The sequence below is a fragment of the Caenorhabditis remanei genome, chromosome V (assembly GCF_010183535.1).
Source record: "Caenorhabditis remanei strain PX506 chromosome V, whole genome shotgun sequence".
Lineage (NCBI taxonomy): Eukaryota > Metazoa > Nematoda > Chromadorea > Rhabditida > Rhabditidae > Caenorhabditis > Caenorhabditis remanei.
Window position 1 is genome coordinate 10,328,519 of NC_071332.1, and position 18,503 is coordinate 10,347,021.

The following is an 18,503-nucleotide window of genomic DNA, read 5'->3' on the forward strand; positions in this document are numbered from 1 at the left end:
ACAACCCTAAGTTTACGAACATCTCCACCCCCCCATCCAGACAAACATCGGAGCTCTTTCATTTTCGAATTCATCTCTCCGGACCTATAATATCATCAAAGATTGCTTTCCGAGCACCACGATGATTCACTCTTTGGAATCCTACTACTTCAGAAGCCTGCGTGATTCTGAAGAAGTTGGAATGAAAAAGAGATTCCTAATTGCTGAGGTCGCCAGTTTCCGTGTTGAAAGCGAATCCTTCTGCAGATAAATTAGGCACTCTAAAAGTTCTGTTGCCATTTTCCACCAGATCAGAAAACATGCAGAGTTTCCTAATCTTCTTGTTTTTTGTTTGACATTCATAATAATTGTTTTTAGAAAAGGTTGAATAGGATGAGCAGTCTACAGATAAGCCGGCGACTCGGGTTCAAAATGAAACTAGAAAGTTCGAATATCCTGAAAATATGTAATATGACAACAATAAGTAGAACTTGATGACCGAAATCAAAGTTGTTTTTCAGCTGATCTAGTAAGGAAGTCCTTCTAGACTTAAGAACGGAGGGTTCAACTTTTTACTTATCCCCTGTTTTTACATTTCACTAAAAAGAACAGCATCTCATTGGAACTTTTAGAACACTATTTTTCGACTGAGCCAATTACGGATGTCATCTGAAAGCCTACATAAAAGCTTGCTAAAAAATAGTTTTTCTATTCGATTACCTCACCGCGAACTTCATCATCTTGTTCCAGATCTCCTAATCCTCTTTCAAATCTTAAACCTATACAACTCTTCCCCTTTTTGACCTCAAATCCTTTTCAACGGATACAATTTTCAAAATTTTTTTTAAATGTATCCTTTATTCACTGCTATCGTCAATTGAATCAGATGCACACCTGGTTCTTTGGCCTTCCTTTTTCCAAGCCTCTGGAAATCAACACATTTTTCCAATTTCTAGTTTCCCACCTCTACCGCCCTCCCTGTCTAAATCTGAAATTTTAAAATCCGGTGCTTACTAATCGAGATAATATATCTTCTTAACGTCACCTAATCTTCAAATTCCTTTCTTTGTTATTTAACATTCTGACACCGTTCTTTTGACTATCCCATCTCTAAATCTGGTTACTTTATTCTTTTCTTCTACTTTTATTTCTTTTTCTTTTCTACTCCCCCATTTTCTGAATTCAATCTAGTAATCATTACTGCCACCTCATTCATTCATTCATTTTTCTTTTCTTCAACCCAATTAGCCATGGTTTCCGGAGTACACCTCATCGCTTCTCTCTACTCTCAATTTTCTTCTTTTTGCTGAAAAGGAATCGTGCGCTTTCACAAAACCCTTCGGATTCTTTACTTTCATTCAAAAGTTTTGTTTTCACGCATTCTGTAGGTTTCTGATGTCCTTTTTCTAGTGCGGTGTGGCTAAAACTTCTAATCAGATCGACGCACCTTTTGATTTTTTTCAAATTCCACCGTTCATGGTTTCATGCAATTCTTTCATCCGAATTCCATCCGATTTTCTTGTTTTCGTCTGCACAATTCCAGAAAATCAGCATAATCTGTATTTGTTGAGAGATTGAAGATTTTCTAATTTCCTGGTGTATTTTGGATCTGAAAGAAAATAAATCCGGAACTCCAAAAATAAATTTGAAAAAAACAGTTCGAAAAAAAGTTATTGGAAAAAGTATATCTGATATTTCCCACTGACTTCACTAGTTGGAAAGTTTAGCAGGTTCCGGTAAAGGATCTTCGTTTCATTCCACAAAACATTTTCCTGTTTCGGTTTTCGAATTGAAAAATGTTTTAATTAAGAGATTTAAAGTCTGGAGCCATCGGAGTAGAGATCAATCTCGAATCTGAAAACAGGCTAGGAACATACCAAAAATCATGTCGTGTGATATAGAATTTTCATTATTTGGGGGAAAAGGTACAATGATTTTTTTTCAATTTTCTGAATGAAATTCTCTTTCCGATTTTCTGAAATTCAAGTTGAATGACTCAACATAGTTTTGATGATCATAAAACTTGGTTTTGACGGGATTACAAGATCCATCACAGAAAAGAAAACAATGAGAAGATGATGGATTGAAGGATTTTATATGAGTTGCGTTGATAAGTAGGGGGTGAGTGATTTCTTGCGGAAACTTTCAAGTATGAAAGTTTTACTACATTGTGTGGTGTAAACGAACTTGTACTAATTCAATACACAGTTCAGCCTGCTGTTTATTATTTTCATTGTGATTCCTGCCAAGTATTTCTTATTTACCTTTTATTTTTCCTCAATCATGGGATTACATTCTTAATCTTCTTATCGGATCCACTTGTTTTCAACCTTTCTCCATTTCATCCTTCCTTGAATTTCAACATTTTCAGATGAACCGTTCCAATAACTCAACTGCTCATGTCGTTGGCCCCTGGGATATTTCAACACTTCAAATCGTGATATTCCTCAGCAGCAAAATCCTTTTACTCCAGATTGTTTTAGGATGTGGAGGAAACATTCTTAACTTGATAGTCTTGTTAAGCAGAGCAATGAGAAGCAGAACTAATCTTATTTTCGCGGCGATGGCATTCGCAGACTTGTTCTTTCTGATCCTTCATATTCCAACTGTGTTATTCTTCGTTGGCACAATCCGAGATGCTCCGTGGTATCGAAATGGGTTCTCTCAAGTGATTGCTGGAATGTGTAATTGGTCTTCAGCAGTTTCAATTTGGTTCATGATGTATGCAACGATTGAGAGAGTTCAAGTATTCAGAAGTCCGTTCCGAACATCCAAAAGGTAAGTGAGATCAGACCTTGTTGTAATTTCAAACATCTAAGTCAATATTTCTCGTTTACCTAATGAAAATTCAACTCTCAAATTCCAGATCCGCATCCACTCGTTTCTTCGTAACCCTCTTCTTAATTGCTTTCTTCTGTCTCCTCCTCACAATCGTCCATTTCATTAACCCAAAAACACGTGCGGCCAACAAATATGCTCGTTATGTTGTGGTAAGTATTCGGACTGAGTCATAGATATTCTTTGTGCTTATTAGCTGTACAATATCAATGAAACAATTCCCATTCAAAAATAAGGAAGAAACTGAATTAATTGAATTAGTGTAGGAATGGATTAGATTAACTACGCTCACTCATAAACAAAGCAAGGAACGTGCGTCCAAAATGAAATGACGTCGACAGAATAATGTAATGAGAATATGATTTCAGTTCGTACATATGATCTTTGTGGTTATTATCCCAATGTGCCTTTCAACTTCACTCAATATTCTTCTCGTTTGTGCACTTCGAAAGAATTCAATGCCTCTGAGGATGCTCAATGATTCCCATGTTCATCGAAGTTTGATTGTACAGAGGACAAGGACGGAGAGAAAAGTGAGTACTACATTAAAACTCTGTCAATTCAAAACTCCTTTCTTTCAAGGTCACTGCAATGGTTACCGTAATCCTGAGCTCTTTTATTGCTTGCAATCTACCAGGAGCTGTCGTCTTTGTCATGAAAGAGAGCGACGACACATTTGATGATGTATGAATCCTTTTCATTCTATTCCCAAATTATTTTCTATCCAATTACAGAGTCGGCGACACATCCTGATGCAAGCTGTCTGCAATTCCTTGGCGGTCACTGGAAAAGTTCTCAACTTCCTCCTTTTCTGCCTTTCATCTGAGCATTTCCGTGCACTTCTGAAGAAACGGCTTTGTTATTTATTTCACCTACATCATGATTCGTCACGAAGGCACAATATGAGCACGACGGCAACTAAAACTTTCAGTGTTCCTCTGAATGATTTGTGACTATTCGTGAAATTCTTTTAGAAGTTGTTAGCTGTTTTGTCGTTAGATTGTAAATATAACTCGCCAATACATTCCCACGTGTCCTCATCCTTTTCCACCTGTCTAGTCTCTTTCCCTATCCCGGTCTCGGATTCTTCTTCTCCTGATTCTTCGCCTGTCTGGTTCAAATTCTGAAATTCAAAAAATCTCATCATCGATCAATTCTTGTGATCTCACTTCAGCCCGACTAGAAACGTGAACTCCTATACGAGAAGCACGTTAATTTTTTAGAATTTGTATGTACAATGAAACTTTTTTAAATAACATTTTTCGTTTGGTGACAAAACAAAAACATGGAGAACCGTTCAGGAAAGGTGAGCAGTAGTTAGGGGTGGTCAGGTGGTAGCTCTGTCTCGAATTCAGACAGTCTGTTCATAAAACAGTTGGGCCAGCAATACAAAAGAGAGTGAGAAGCTGCAATCTCCCGTCGGATTTATGTTTTCCCGGGGTCATCAATTGGGAATTCTGATAGGATCAGTGCAGACCTCATCCCTTCTTCCTTTGTTTCTGATTTGTTTCTCATATCTACAGGCACCCTTAGACCCGCCAAAACAACATTTTGTACTAACCGCTCGTGGTGTCTGTTGCCCTTTTAAAGGAATGCAGTCTGATACTTTATCTCTTCCCTCCTCCTTCTCCTTCTCTTCTTTTTCATTATCACCACAGAAACCGTTCCCGAAATCTTTGCAAAAATCACGTAAAGTACGTGATCCAACGTGATCCAACGAAGCAACAGAGACATCGTTTCAATGACAATTGACATTATGTCTTATGCAGGCAGCCAGATATATGCAGATTCATCCCTTTCATCCCCCTTCTTTTTTTTCATCTGGAAATGGAAATTGATATTCATACTTGCATTTTCTTTTTCTTTCCCCCAGAAGATGATTCGTCAGAAATATGACGTACTTTCGAAACAATAGAGAAGAAATTATTTTCCGGGCGGCTCAGATGGTGCATGGACCACCCCTGGTACACATCATAATGGTGTGTGATTTGGTTCAAATGTACAAAAAATTATGAAAAGAATAAAAAAGAAATGAAGAAGGAAAGAACGTGCAGAGTAATTAAATTACAGAAATCAACGAAAGTCTCAATGGAAGTGATGCGCATTGAAGAGATTGAAACTACTGACAAAAAGTAGGAGTCATCGGAGAAGAAGTTCTTTAAAAGAAGTTGTATTCAGGATCAAAAGAACATGGTCATACGAGAAGAAGGATGTGCTGAAAGACATAGAATCAGAGAAGTCTCAAGCATCTCCATGTGTAAAAGATCGAGTGGAGAGTGAGATCAATTTGATGAAAAATAACAGCTACATCTCAAAAGTCTCGTAAGTTTCGGATCAGCATAAATGCCATTTTCCTAGGTTTTGATTCTTGTAAAAGTAAATTCCAAATCTGATTCCATCATAAAATTTCTATTTCGAAAGCTTCCAAATTGGTTTCGCAATCTGAACAGAATGAAAGTTTTTTTTTCAAAAATTCCCTTCTGAATTACTATTCCTCATTACTTTTTTTCTCAAATTATGTGAGTTTTCTATTTCGAAACTCTTTTCTCACGTGACAAAAATTTTAATTTGAAACAAAACAACGGTTACCAAGGTCACATGTATGCATTTTATTACACCTAGGAGAGGTATCAACTGACATAAGTTCTCTCGAACCATTGCATTCCATTTGCGATTTTTGAAGATAGCCGTAAAAAGTGAAATGATAGAAACCAACGATCATCAGATACCATGGTCATAGACAGATCTCTTTTAAAATATAGAGATCAACACGATCATTGAAACGAATTCAACGAAGAAAAAATGTAATTGAAAGAAGAAAACTAAAAGTTACCAGTTCAATTTCTGTTTCAGATCCCCATTGGCTCATCGTACCAAACAAAAAAGAATCGACCAACTCGAGAAACTTCATATGAATTGAAATTTCGAATGAGGTGGACATTGTGTATTTGTGTACAGTAATCCTCCGGTGATAAAAGTTTTATTGTAGTTTTCATGAAGTACGAAACAATAGATCGGGGTTATAAAAGTTACTACGAAGTCAGGTGAATCCCATTCTTTTTTGAATACACTTTCCTTTATATCTACCAGAAAAAATTGACTTGTAAAAATGGTCGAACCGGTTTGAGAACGGTTATTGGGTCAACTATAATGGAGTAGTACGCCACCAGTTCACGCAATTTCTACTTTTTTTATTATCTTTTTGTCTTTTGGTCACTTCTATTTGTGTTTTGTGTGACCTCAGAATCACGAATGAGACAAGTTGTTGAAAGTAGTGATCTAGAATTCATGTACGTGTCATCCATATCATCTGACATCTACACAAAAACGTTTACTATTTTGTCTTCCTGTCATCTTTGTTTTTTGTATTTTGCTCATTCGAAGATCTTATGGATAGTTTTTCTGTCTGCTTCCTTATTGTTATTCTGTGTTGTTTTCTTTTCGTAAGTACGGTCAAAATGTGACTAAAATGGAATGTTCATTTCCTTCCTCACCCAGACATTTCAATTCATAAATAACTTATTTTTATATTTCTTTTTTGTGTGTGGGAGGTTTGGTTCTCAATCCAGAAAACACAGAAAACCCACAACAAAGATCTTAATAAAAAATAGAATGCGTAGGTGTTTTTTTCTGTGTGAAGACGTGCAAAAAGAGAATCTTGATTACTGTAGAATCCTCAAGTGTTGTTGTTTTTTGGCCGAAGTTTTTCAAGGGAGTTTAGCAGGTGAAAAGTTAGGTTTAAAAGATGAAAGAGCAAAATTCGAATGTGGAGAAGCAATATCTATTTGGGAGTTATTTTCAGCAAAGAGATTTCAGTAGTTCAATATATGAATCAATTCTTCCGAATGACCTAGATTCCTTCTCATTAAAGTTTTCGTGCTAGGGGTCCGAAGATATTTGATGAATCCAAGTCTATCACAAAATAAATAATATTCTAGAATTAATTTAGAATATATATTTTACTAATTTTCAGATTCTCAGATTCAGTAATTTTCAGATTCAGTACAGATTCTGAAATATTCAGAAAAGATATTAATTTTTGGATCATGGGCACAATGACTGACGGTTTGCAATAACCTGTTCAGTATGGGTGGTCTGAAAATTGTTCTGAAACGGGTTTCTCACGGAACAACACAAACATTCTGATTTGATTTCTGATTATTCTGAATTCTCATTTTTCGATATTCGAAAACTGATCATCTGAGTTTTTGGAGATAGGAGCACATGATTTTCTTGCATTTTCTGAACTGTTAAATTTTGATTTTAACCCGATTATAGAAATTTATTTCCAACAACAAAAAGACCTCGAGGTCCAAGTTGTTTCCTTCGGTCTTTGAAAGTTTCAAGATTTTTCTGAAAGTTTATTACTGTTGGAATCATATGCCAATTTCTTCAATATCTATCTTAGGATCATAACTCCTGATTTTTTGGATTGAAAATTCTGTTTTTGTATCAGTTCATCTCTTTATAGGTGGTCTTCTTTTCCATTTTTTCTCATTTGTTTTTCGAAATTCACATCATAGTTTCAACCTTTAGTTTTTAAAATCAAAAACATAATAGAATCCGTATCAAAAAGTTCCGATTCCACCTACACGTCTACGTATACAGTGAGCCTAAATCTAATTCTTTTTTCTGATTCTGAGGCTTCTTTATTTCTGTAAAAATTGTGGCTGAACAAAGTGACAACTAGTTCTTTTAATTGCATTTCCTATCCATTTTTCTTTGTAGTTTTTTGTTCTGATCTTCAGTCTTTGTGCACTTTTTCAATGTCTCCTGACATTTTCCCAGCAGATTCAACGCCTTCAAATTTGCAACATTTTTTCCTCATTTTAACGTCATCATCAGGCCGTTGTCACTTCTATCGTCATCTCGGCTCCACCCCATCACTACTATATATATATTTGATTTGCAGTGGTGGTCGTTTTTTGTGAAATTCATTCATTTTCTTCTATGGGACAACCACGCCCATTTGTCCGTGTGACAAGACAATCCGACGACAACAAATGCAAATAATTAGAATTGGGTCATTGCTAGCCAAAAAATTCGAAAAAAACTAGCCTTATTTTCTTCTATTGAGAGGACTAATTCTGGAGACTCAGATGGTCCAAGAGCTCTTCTTCTTCTTCATCTTCTTGACATTTTCTCATGAGCCATCGTGGCGATAATTCAATTCAGTAAGCGGTTTTTCTCCCCATTTTTTGTTGTGGACCTCAAATCATTCATTTTGGTTCTCTCAAAATAAACCCCCGATGGTTCTCGTTTTTTTTGTAGTTTGTGCGAGTTCCAGACAGGTTCAATGAGTTCGTTTTTTGGTAAGAGTAGTAGGGAAGTAGCTACAGTACTACTACTTTCATCTTACTCTAGTACTAATTCTAAAACCTGGATGGAATCCTTCCTAGATACCAATCTGAATCTGTCAATCTGTTTTTAAAGGACCAATTTGTTTCGGAATGCAGCTACACGAGAAGTAATTTCTCTGAATCTTTCATCCGAGTGACTCTAGAAACCTCCGAAATACCGTCTTCTCTCTTCCATGTTTCCTTCACGTGTCACTTTCTGGAACTCCCTCTCAGCCAATGTTTTCTAAAAGGGAGTCATCTGCCTCCATCCCTCCAATAATTACCAAAGATCATCTTCTAAAATTGCGCATTGTGATGATATCACTTGTCTTCTTTTAATAAACGAGCTCATATCGATAAGGCTTTGTTTACCGCTCATCGTTGATTTCTAATGCCTTATTTATCCTGTTGTTCCTATGTTAAACTTTTTGTTCACAAAAGATACGAGACTATGTCAGGATCATTATCCATTTGAATGGATATGTTACAATCAGAGATCGTCCAAAAATATAAATTATTCTATTTTCGAATGCACGTGAAAATCTGAGTGAACATTTTCAGAAATCTGCTCATCTTTGAGATATTATTTCACTATGTTTTTGTTTTTTTGAACTGATAGTATCTAAATATTTGTGAAATTTCTTACCTCTAATCTGTTTAATTTTCAAGAAGGAGCCCTGGTGATCATAGTGTAGAGGATCGGATATTTCTGATTGATCATGTAGGATCGAAATTATTCCCAGTGACCTAGATATTTATTTTGGGAGAGAGAGGCTACAGCTAAATACTGCTTCCGAGGGGACAGTGTTCCCGATGCTTCTAATCATAATGAGCATATTGGATTTGAGATTTCGGGAATAGCAACTCAAAAGTTACAACCTACGGATTTGGTATGTTTCCAGCATTGGAACCTACAGTATTCTGAGTTGTTGACTGCTTTAAAATAAATGAAACAGTTTTGATTTCACGAAAATACAAATTCTCCCACTAATTTCGCTGCGGACATTGTGTTGTTTATTCTCCGTTTCCGTAGGCGTTGAAATGCGGTAGACGTTATCTCGACGATCTGATGGCAAGTTCACTTGGCATTATGCCAATAAACATTTTTCGACTGATACTCATCTTTGGAAAATATCCGCTTCCTGCTTTATTTTGCAGAAAAAAACGTTCCTAAATATGTCAAGCAACTTTCATCAAACTCCACTGATCCCTCAGTTTCCAAAAATGACGTGTTTTTTTCATCTGAAATATTCTCAAGAGTAGTACTTACTGCACTCATCCTCCGCTTTTTCTCCTAGATACCTACCATTTCCGGTATTCCAGAAAACATGGAAAATATCTTCAATGTGACCAAACCTCTTCTTGGATCCTGAATCATCTCTTCTTGATTAGCTTCTTCAGGATTTCTATATTTTCCGGATGCCGTGATCCCATATCAATTTGAACTCCTCCTCCTTATTTCATATTCAAATCAATCTCTTCTTTGACCTCTAATCTCTGCGCCTTCTCAGCTTCAGGCCCGTTTTCGTACATTTATCGAAATTTGTCCCCCGTACACTTGTCTCCTTTTCCTCCTTCGTCCTTCTTCTGTGTGACGCAACACCTTCCTTTTCGCACAGATTCTTCTCCATTTCGTCGGCTTTTCTCCACTTTTGCATTTTCTCTTTCTACTCGCCAATTTTCAAATTCCTAAATTTTCTTTTCCTGTTTTTCTCTTTTTATCAATTTATCATTTCCCTCACCCCTACTTGCCCTCTCAACACCTCTCCCGTTCTTCGAGATTCTCCGCATTTTTCAAAAAGGGGAGGGATGCTTCTCGCCTATCTTCTATCTTAATATCTCATTTTTCACGTTCGATATTTGATTCACGACTGGGTTTGTATGTATCTAGAAGTCGAGATCATTTTATACTGATGTCTAATCAGAATATCGTTTAGGCTTCATATTTAGACTAGACTTCTAATTTTGTTGTTTTTGGAAATGCTTAATCCAGTTATCAACGAACTATACTTCCTGTGGTTTTTCAACTTTCAAAGTGTTGTGATCTAAGATTCTGGATGTTTCTGACAATTGGAGTATAGAATTCTAGTGATAGGTTTTCAGATAACTTTCATCCGACAGACTTCTATATAGGAACTGAGATTCTGATACAGACGTGCACCTAGAGTTTAGTTCTAGTTGAAGTGATTTTTCTTGCAATTTCTCATTGACTTTTTGCCCCTTTGCAACTCTGATACAGAAATCACAGAAGACTAAAATATTGCTTTTACCGGAATCAAAAGGTTTTCAAGCATGTTCCCAGGGCAACTTGTCTAGTCTACACCAACCGATTCTCTCCCTCATACTCTTGATTCTGATCTTTCCAGACATTCTGAACTCCACGATCTTGACGACACTTCTTGTTATTTCTGTCTTGGTTCATTTTTTGTTCTTACCAAACCACCCTTCTTCGCATTCCGTTGTATCGTTCCCACGCAAAAGGATTTCATTACATGAAACTTACTCACTTCTTTTTGTGGATCTCTGCTACTGACAGATTGCTTCCGTCATCAAGAAACTTCTGGCTGAGAATGTTTTTCTTGTTTCTGAGAATGAGTGAGTAGAATGAGTCTACGTTAATTATAGTTTAGACCTTCGGTCAACGGAAATACCCTTCTTTTGGAATTTATTTCTCGGTGTAATAGAAGTGTTCTTTGGTTATATCGGTACTTTTTTTGACATGCAATCTTTTCTTGGTTTTTCACTGTTCTCTTCCAATCTTTGAAGTGCAGATTCATCTTTTTTATTCTTAAAACTGTTCTTTCGTATCTTTTTTGTCAATAAGGGCCAACCGTTCTGGCTGAACGTTTTATTGTAATTGTTGGAATTGTATGCTCTCGTTTGTCTCTGCTACAAAAATCGTGGTTGAAACTATAATCTGCGTTCGTTTTTCAAATGAAAGTTTATGTTGGCACAACAAAGTGTCTATAAAGTTAAACCCTTTGGTCTTTTCGTTAATTTTACCTTTACTTTTCGAAGTTTTTTGCTTCCGAATTGTGGTCTATAAATAAAATGAAGTGAGAGTATTCTCCAAGATTTTTTGGGCCTTTCCTATTCGAAAAGCTCAAAAGATGATTCCGTTTCAGATCAGAACGTGAATTTAGCTTGAAATTTCGGGCTTCATTTCAGAATTGTTTTGAAATTTCACTCTGTGTACGGCTTCTTATTTTCATTTGCAAATCAAGAAAACATAAAAATTTCACATTTCGATCTAAATGACACGGAATTATTTCAAGAAAAAACCTTTTCAGAACGGAAATGATCACGATTCTGCAAGTGACTCATTTCAGTGTTAGATCTTCTAGACTACGGTAGGAGGTGGAATCTAAGAGAACTGAATTATCCTGAACTTTTCCTTTATTTTAAAGCTATAATTCTATACTAAGCTAACCTTGTAAAATCTGGGTTCAGTGCCGAAATTACGATATGTTTCCTTCTTTTTCCTCACCCAAATGCTGATCTTTTTTTGTTTTGTTTTCTAAAATTTCAATTGGATCTGCTTGGAATAAAATTGGTCTCTTCCATGTTTCAATCTGATTAAAAACCTCAACGTCAGGCATGTAATTCAATAATAATTTGAGTTTCTTGCTCTCTCTGACGTTTCCAAATTACGCTTTCAGAAATTCTAAAAGTGTTTTGACGATCAATGGTCATCTGAACTTATGCAGGAGTTCCCTTAAAGAACCCGTTTTGTGCCGGGTTATTTACTTTCTCACGCTTTTCGAGCAGCCCATCCCTATATCTGTTCCAAGTCTTTCGTCGTCACACCCTCTGATTCTTCTGACCTAATTAACTACATCAGTGACCAAAATGGAATCCGTCACCCCTTCCTAACCCGGTCATTATCCATAGAACTTCGAAAATATTTATCTTTTTTCCTCGTTCTCTCCGTAATCTCCTCCTTCTTTTCATTTCTGCTGGTGGAGAACCCCTCAAATCTGGAAAAAAGAAAAATGAAATGTGCTTTGATTTTCCAAAAACAGAGAGAAATTGGTCGCTTTTGGATTAGTAAGACATCGAGGATTAATCAAGACTTGTGAGTCGTCCCTAGTACCGATAGAGTAAAACTGTTTGTTATTTTCTGAAAGAATATTCTGTCTGATAGTGAACATTAATTTGTGGAGTTTTCTTCTTTAATCGTCATATTTAAGAATATAAAAATATGATACTGGAGGAGTGAAGCCGTTTCTCAGTTTTTACAAATTTCAGAGCATTTTCGAGATGGATTGAAGAGAAAGGCTTCAGAATAGTTAGTCTGTGTAGTTTCATTAGTTTTTTAAACTTGAGTCCATTTCTTTCCCTACTGTAATGGAAATAAGGAAAAAGAGTAACTGCTTCTTCATACTAACCATCGATTACCGTATACCATGCGACAGAACCACTTGCTTTATGAAAAAGGTTTTCTGAAATTTTAATGAAATCACTTCATTTCAATTTTCTTGATTCATAACATTTATCCAAACTGCTTTCAGAGATCTTACTCATCTGCATTATAATTTCTAGAAGGAATTCCTTTTCCTACGTCAAAAAGTGATTCCCATATGTGGGCGCTTGCTTGTGAAAACTTCCGACCAGATCTTCTTTTTTTTTTTTCAATTTCTGAACTTTCTGACTATTTCCTGCAAAATTGGCTTCTCTTTTTGAAAATGGCTTCCACTTTGTCAATGTTTCGTTTTCAACAAATTCCTCTCATTCCTATTTCTTTCAGATCATGTCCCCGGTGAGCCTATTTCTTCTTCTGATTTTTCCATTGAGTACCTTCCAACAACGAGAAGAATGCACTGTTCAGCCGCCTTCACCACGTCATCCAAACATTGTGGTTCTCATGATCGACGACCTGGGTTACGGTGACATTGCGGCATACGGTCACCCGACACAGGAGTACACCCAAGTCGATCGAATGGCTGCAGAAGGCACCCGATTCACACAAGCATATTCAGCTGATAGTATGTGTTCACCGAGCAGAGCTGGATTCATAACTGGAAGATTACCGATTCGATTAGGAATAGTTGGTGGAAGGAGAGTCTTCGTTCCTTATGATATCGGAGGTCTTCCGAAAACTGAAACTACTATGGCTGAAATGTTGAAAGATGCTGGGTATTCAACTGGAATGGTTGGGAAGTGGCATCTTGGAATTAATGAGAACAATGCAACTGACGGAGCACATCTACCATCAAAGCGTGGATTCGATTATGTGGGAGTCAACTTACCGTTCACAAATGTTTGGCAGTGTGACACTACAAAAGAATTTTACGACAAAGGACCAGATCCATCACTATGCTTCTTGTATGATGGAGATGATATCGTGCAACAGCCAATGAAATTCGAGCACATGACAGAGAATCTTGTTGGAGACTGGAAGAGGTTTTTGATGACAAGACTGGCACAGGACCAACACGAAAGACCCTTCTTCTTCTACTTCTCTTTTCCACAAGTTCATTCGACACAGTTTGCCAGCAAACGGTTTAGAGGATCTTCTGTTAGAGGTGAGTTGTAGAAGGAAAGGTGAAAAGGACGGAAGTGTGAAATTGGGTAATTTCAGTTTTTGAGTGAACACGTATCGGATAGATTATATCGTATGTAGTGTGCTAAGCTGTGATGTTGAGAGAAAGTTTCAGCGGAGGGTCAAACATCTATTTGAAAGGGAAAGAGAGATGATGTTTGACATACTGCGAACGTTTCTAATAATGTATTAATCTTGACACAGTGATCTAGAAATTAATGATCAGTGGGGTAAGCTTATTTTTCCGAAAACTTTTCTTGGGTTTTATTTTGATCTTTTAGAAGTACAGGGGTTGTTTGCAAATCGTTTTCAAAAAATCAGACTTCCTATAACTCAAATAATCAGATTTGCATACATAGCCACCGTAATGATTGCTGCAGAAAGAATAACTGCTTCTTGGCCATGATCTATTGCCGATCAGTCATCGATATCACTTTTTCGTAGTTTCCTCTCTTCATCTGTAGCTAGAGTTTCACTTTCTTACACTATTCTTATCATAATCCATCTGCTGAACGATCAACAAACCAATCGGAAAATACACAGATGATTTATAAGATAAAGAAAAACATTGAAGACTTTAAACTTGTTTTTGCAAAAATTACTACACCGCTCATCCGTTTATTTATTTGTTTATTGTTTTTTAAGGAATCTACGGAGATTCGATCAATGAAATGTCATGGGCTGTTGGAGAGGTGTTGGACAGTCTCGTGAATGCTGGAATCGCTGAAAATACATTGGTGATCCTGATGTCTGATCATGGACCACACGTGGAATTATGCTTGAATGGAGGATCTACTGCTGGACTGAAAGGTGGAAAATCGAATAGTTACGAGGGAGGGTTTAGAATTCCATTCATCGCCTGGCAACCCGGAACAGTGAAACCATCCCGAGTGTCTCATGAAGTTGTTTCCAGCATGGACTTGTTCCCAACTTTCAGAGCTATGAACGAGGAATGTCTTTTCGAAGTAAGAACCAATAAACAATTAAACATCACTGAAATCTGTGAATTTTCAGAAAGAAGCACTCCGTTCTGACGGCATTAACATTGCTGACGAGTTGCGTGGTGAAACTGATGACGTGGAAGGAAGCCTCGGAAAAGCTCGTCCGATTATTTACTACTGTAACACTCATTTAATGGCAATCAGAATAGGAGACTACAAAGTACATTATAAAACGTCTCCGATTTTCTTGAACACTTCCGTCGATCCAAATCTTGATTATTTCTGTCCAAATGGAAAGCCGAAATCTGATTGGTTAGTTTCTCAATAGTGGCAACATATGGATTTAAATGAATCTCATTCTAGGTATGTCTCCCAAGTTTGCCCTGACGAGCACCTCCAGAAACACTATCCTCCACTTGTCTTTGACCTAATCCGTGATCCATATGAGCAGTATCCTTTGCAAAATACTGTAAAATCCCAGGAAGTAAGCATATTATGAGGAACGACTATATATATATATATATCAGTTTGTTTTCAGATAAGATTCCAAGCAATGCAACGGCTCACTGAGCACAAATCATCTCTGGTCAAAGTTAAAAATGTTCTTGGAAACTTTAATAAAACGGTGAGATTTTTGTTATTGAGAAAGCAAATTTTGGAAATTTTGAAATCAGAACCAAAAAGTGACGAAAAGTCTAGAGATGAAGTGGTGATTATTAGAGCAATTATTGAGTGAAAATCAGAAGACTCAGGTAATTTCCAGGCAGTTAGCCGACGAAAACGGCAGTTAGCCGAGGGAAAAAACCCGGCTGCCATATGTATATGGCAGCCGGTTTTTTTTGCTCGGCAAACTCCCGTTTTTGTCGGCTAACTGCCGCTTTGGTCGGCTAACTGCCGTTTCGGTAGTTTTTTATCCTGGGAGGAATTCGCCATGTAGGTGCCGTTTACACGCCGTTTACACGCCGATACCGCGCTGCTTAGGTCAATTGTGTCTTTTTTGTCATTTTGTGTCGCCTGAATTCAAACACACGTTGCCTACTTTTCACTTTTTATCCGCAATATTTAACTACATGGGATTGATTCATGTGCGTTATATTTGATATACTGATATGTGTCTGTATCATGTGCTCTTTGTCCATGAAATAACAAAAGTGACCGTTTTCGGACGTGTTGTAGTCCTCAGATCATGTATCTGATCGTGGCGTGATGGCAAGCCACCTAAGTGATGGCTCTGACGAAATTGAGATCAGATTAATAGTATTTAAATTTCATGCCCCTCTTTCAATATATAAATAAATAAATATTGTGAATATATATCGAAAAGCAACAGCCGACATCTCACGACTTCCGCGCGCCACTATGTTTATCGTGGTGCCGCTCCTATGCACACCAATCCGCCACATGGGCGCCGGTTAGTTGCCAAACGCCACCTAGATGCCGGATAGTCGCCCTCTTGACCTTATTTGCCGTTTCCATCCCATTTCGGTGCCACACCGGCTAACTGCCATATACCTCGGCTAACTGCCATTTTCACGGCTAACTCCCGAAACTCGTGGCAAATTCCTATATACCTGCCGACTTCGTGCCAAAAATTACCTGAGGAATAACAATGATTTATGCGACAAACTGGCAGTTTTGAACCTTTTGAACCGGAAAGCTATAATGAATTAAACTAAGAAAGCTAATCATGCAATTATATAATTTCAGCTGATTCCTTGCTGTAACCCTCCAAGTTGTAAATGTGACAAACTGTCGAGACCCAGTGAATCTGACGATGGCCGTCCAGATTACGTTGGACTAGTGCCTGATCTCGATCGGACTGAATACGAACTTCTTCACAGATTCTTCTGATATATTGATCTCTTTTCCATAATATTACTCTCTTTTTCTGTTTGTTTCTCAAAACATTCTAGTCTTCTTTTCTTTGATCTCAACCCTTTTTCTCCTTCCCAGTTGTTCCCATTTTCTGATTCTCCCGGCGACATGACATCCAAACCGAATCTTCTTTTCCATGCTCTCTTGTCTTTATTTTTCCTCTTCAATTATTAAACCTGAACAAATAAAAGTAAGAAAATAAAAGAGTTTGAAACGTGAACTGCACTGAAATCTAGAAACTCAAAACAGAAAAAAAACAATAAAATGGAAAAAAAAGACTCTGAAAAACTATTATTTCGATATTGGGAAGGAATAGAAGAATGTCTGAAACACGACCAGATGGAGGAAACAAACGGAACTTTTACGAGAGGATTATTCAGGACCATCTTCAGAGAGGGCCAATTGAACACGACTATTCGTTTGGGTTTTTGAGTGAATTGATGGAAGATGCGTTGGTATGTCGATGGAATGGCTGAGGAGAAGCATTCAATGTATTTTTCTAGGATATGATCGATGGAGAATGTCGTGTAGAATACTTATCTCCTCCCGTCAATATCTGCGGAGATATCAGAAGTCGTTATGGAGATCTTCTTGACATTTTCAGAGTAGGTTTCCATTTTTGATTCTTTTGACATCAAACAGCAAAATTTTCTGTTTTTTTCCCTTATCAATCATTTTCTGCAAAAGCACTGATAATCAACAAGCACAAAAAGTTTTCATGGAATCACAATTTTGCATTTCAGAACTGTGGTTGGCCATTCGATCAAAAATATGCTTTCCTTGGAAATTTCATCGACGGAGGGAAGTTCAGTATGGAGACATTGGTCCTTTTGATTTGCTGTAAGATCTGTTACCCACAGAACTTTGTGATTCTTCGCGGAAACTTTGAGCACGAACTTGTCAAGTAATAGTGTTCTCTATCAGACAGAAATCTATTTTGTCAATTTCAGAACTGAAAGAAAGTTTATTGGAGAGTTGAGAGTAAGATACCCAGATTCTCAGAAGTTTCAAGCGTTGAATACTTCAATGAAAAGTTATTTAAAACGTCTTCCATTGGTTGCCATATTGAATCGAAAGATTGTTTGTGTGAATGGATTGATTTCATCGAATATCAAACAAGACAGTAATGCAGTCCTCGTGAAAAATGGTAATTCATTCGAGAATCACAACACAAGATTGGAGATCTTGTTTCCGGAAAGTGACTATCCGTCAGTTGTAACTCCAATGGCCATCGGTAAGTATACCATAATTCATTTAAGGTTTCATCTAAAGACTCATGATTCAGAAGAAGAATCGAAGACGTTGAAAGAACTTCTGAAGTCGATGGATATGAGTATGATCATAAACTCAAATAATGTCATCAAGCAAGGATATCAGTTCAATTTCGGTCACCAGTTGCTTACAATTACTACTGGAACGAAACTTGCTAAAGCTTTCAACAATCGTGGAATTGTTATGATGGTGATTAAACGTCTAGCTTTGATTTTTTTAATACTGAACGGTTTCTCAGATGGATCGTCACAATAAAGTGAACTTCAAAACGATTCAAGGACTGGACGGAGAAGAGAGTCTCGACTTGAACGACTCCGCATTGAGAGTCTGAACTAATTGAACCTTTCTGGTTCCAGTCATAAAAATGTCAATTAACTGATGTGATTTTTTCTTGATCGGAATTTCAGAAAAAAAAACGACTAGAAAAAGCAGAACCAAACGGTGATAAGGCCTTTGTGTCCTTCGTTTTGAGTGGCATCTCGACTTATGGAGTTCCAATTTTTCGAGTTAATTTGTATCAACATCATAACGTAGTTTTCCTAGAGTGCCCATTCAGAATCTGAGAGTCAAATATGCATAATGCGTGCCTATCTTTACGTACCTAGAATCTGATTATCTGAAATCTTGTTCTGCTTTAAACCCGATTTGTCCACAGAGAGCTTGTTGGATTACAGTCGTTTCGTTCAGAAGATTATTTCACTTTCCTCTTGTTTCATT

The 18,503-nt window shown here is 37.1% G+C and overlaps 4 protein-coding genes across 4 annotated transcripts; all 4 read left to right on the forward strand.

Annotated features, from left to right (window-relative positions):
• Positions 1–2,350: 2,350 nt before the first annotated feature.
• Positions 2,351–3,770, forward strand: GCK72_018766 (uncharacterized protein; the record flags this gene model as incomplete). Its single annotated transcript, XM_003110571.2, has 5 exons — positions 2,351–2,757; positions 2,846–2,969; positions 3,186–3,350; positions 3,400–3,501; positions 3,552–3,770. 5 exons carry the CDS (start codon positions 2,351–2,353, stop codon positions 3,768–3,770), a joined length of 1,017 nt encoding a protein of 338 aa, XP_003110619.1.
• A 1,078-nt stretch (positions 3,771–4,848) lies between these two features.
• GCK72_018767 (uncharacterized protein) lies at positions 4,849–5,143 on the forward strand (the record flags this gene model as incomplete). Its single annotated transcript, XM_003110210.2, has 2 exons — positions 4,849–4,949; positions 4,996–5,143. 2 exons carry the CDS (start codon positions 4,849–4,851, stop codon positions 5,141–5,143), a joined length of 249 nt encoding a protein of 82 aa, XP_003110258.2.
• A 7,763-nt stretch (positions 5,144–12,906) lies between these two features.
• On the forward strand, positions 12,907–16,490 carry GCK72_018768 (uncharacterized protein; the record flags this gene model as incomplete). The annotated part of the gene is made up of 6 exons (XM_003110632.2): positions 12,907–13,681; positions 14,344–14,663; positions 14,713–14,951; positions 15,003–15,123; positions 15,178–15,264; positions 16,347–16,490. 6 exons carry the CDS (start codon positions 12,907–12,909, stop codon positions 16,488–16,490), a joined length of 1,686 nt encoding a protein of 561 aa, XP_003110680.2.
• A 344-nt stretch (positions 16,491–16,834) lies between these two features.
• On the forward strand, positions 16,835–18,117 carry GCK72_018769 (uncharacterized protein; the record flags this gene model as incomplete). Its single annotated transcript, XM_003110353.2, has 6 exons — positions 16,835–16,969; positions 17,018–17,119; positions 17,258–17,418; positions 17,465–17,748; positions 17,800–17,975; positions 18,025–18,117. The coding sequence occupies 6 exons, from the start codon at positions 16,835–16,837 to the stop codon at positions 18,115–18,117; spliced, it is 951 nt and encodes a 316-aa protein (XP_003110401.1).
• Positions 18,118–18,503: the final 386 nt, after the last annotated feature.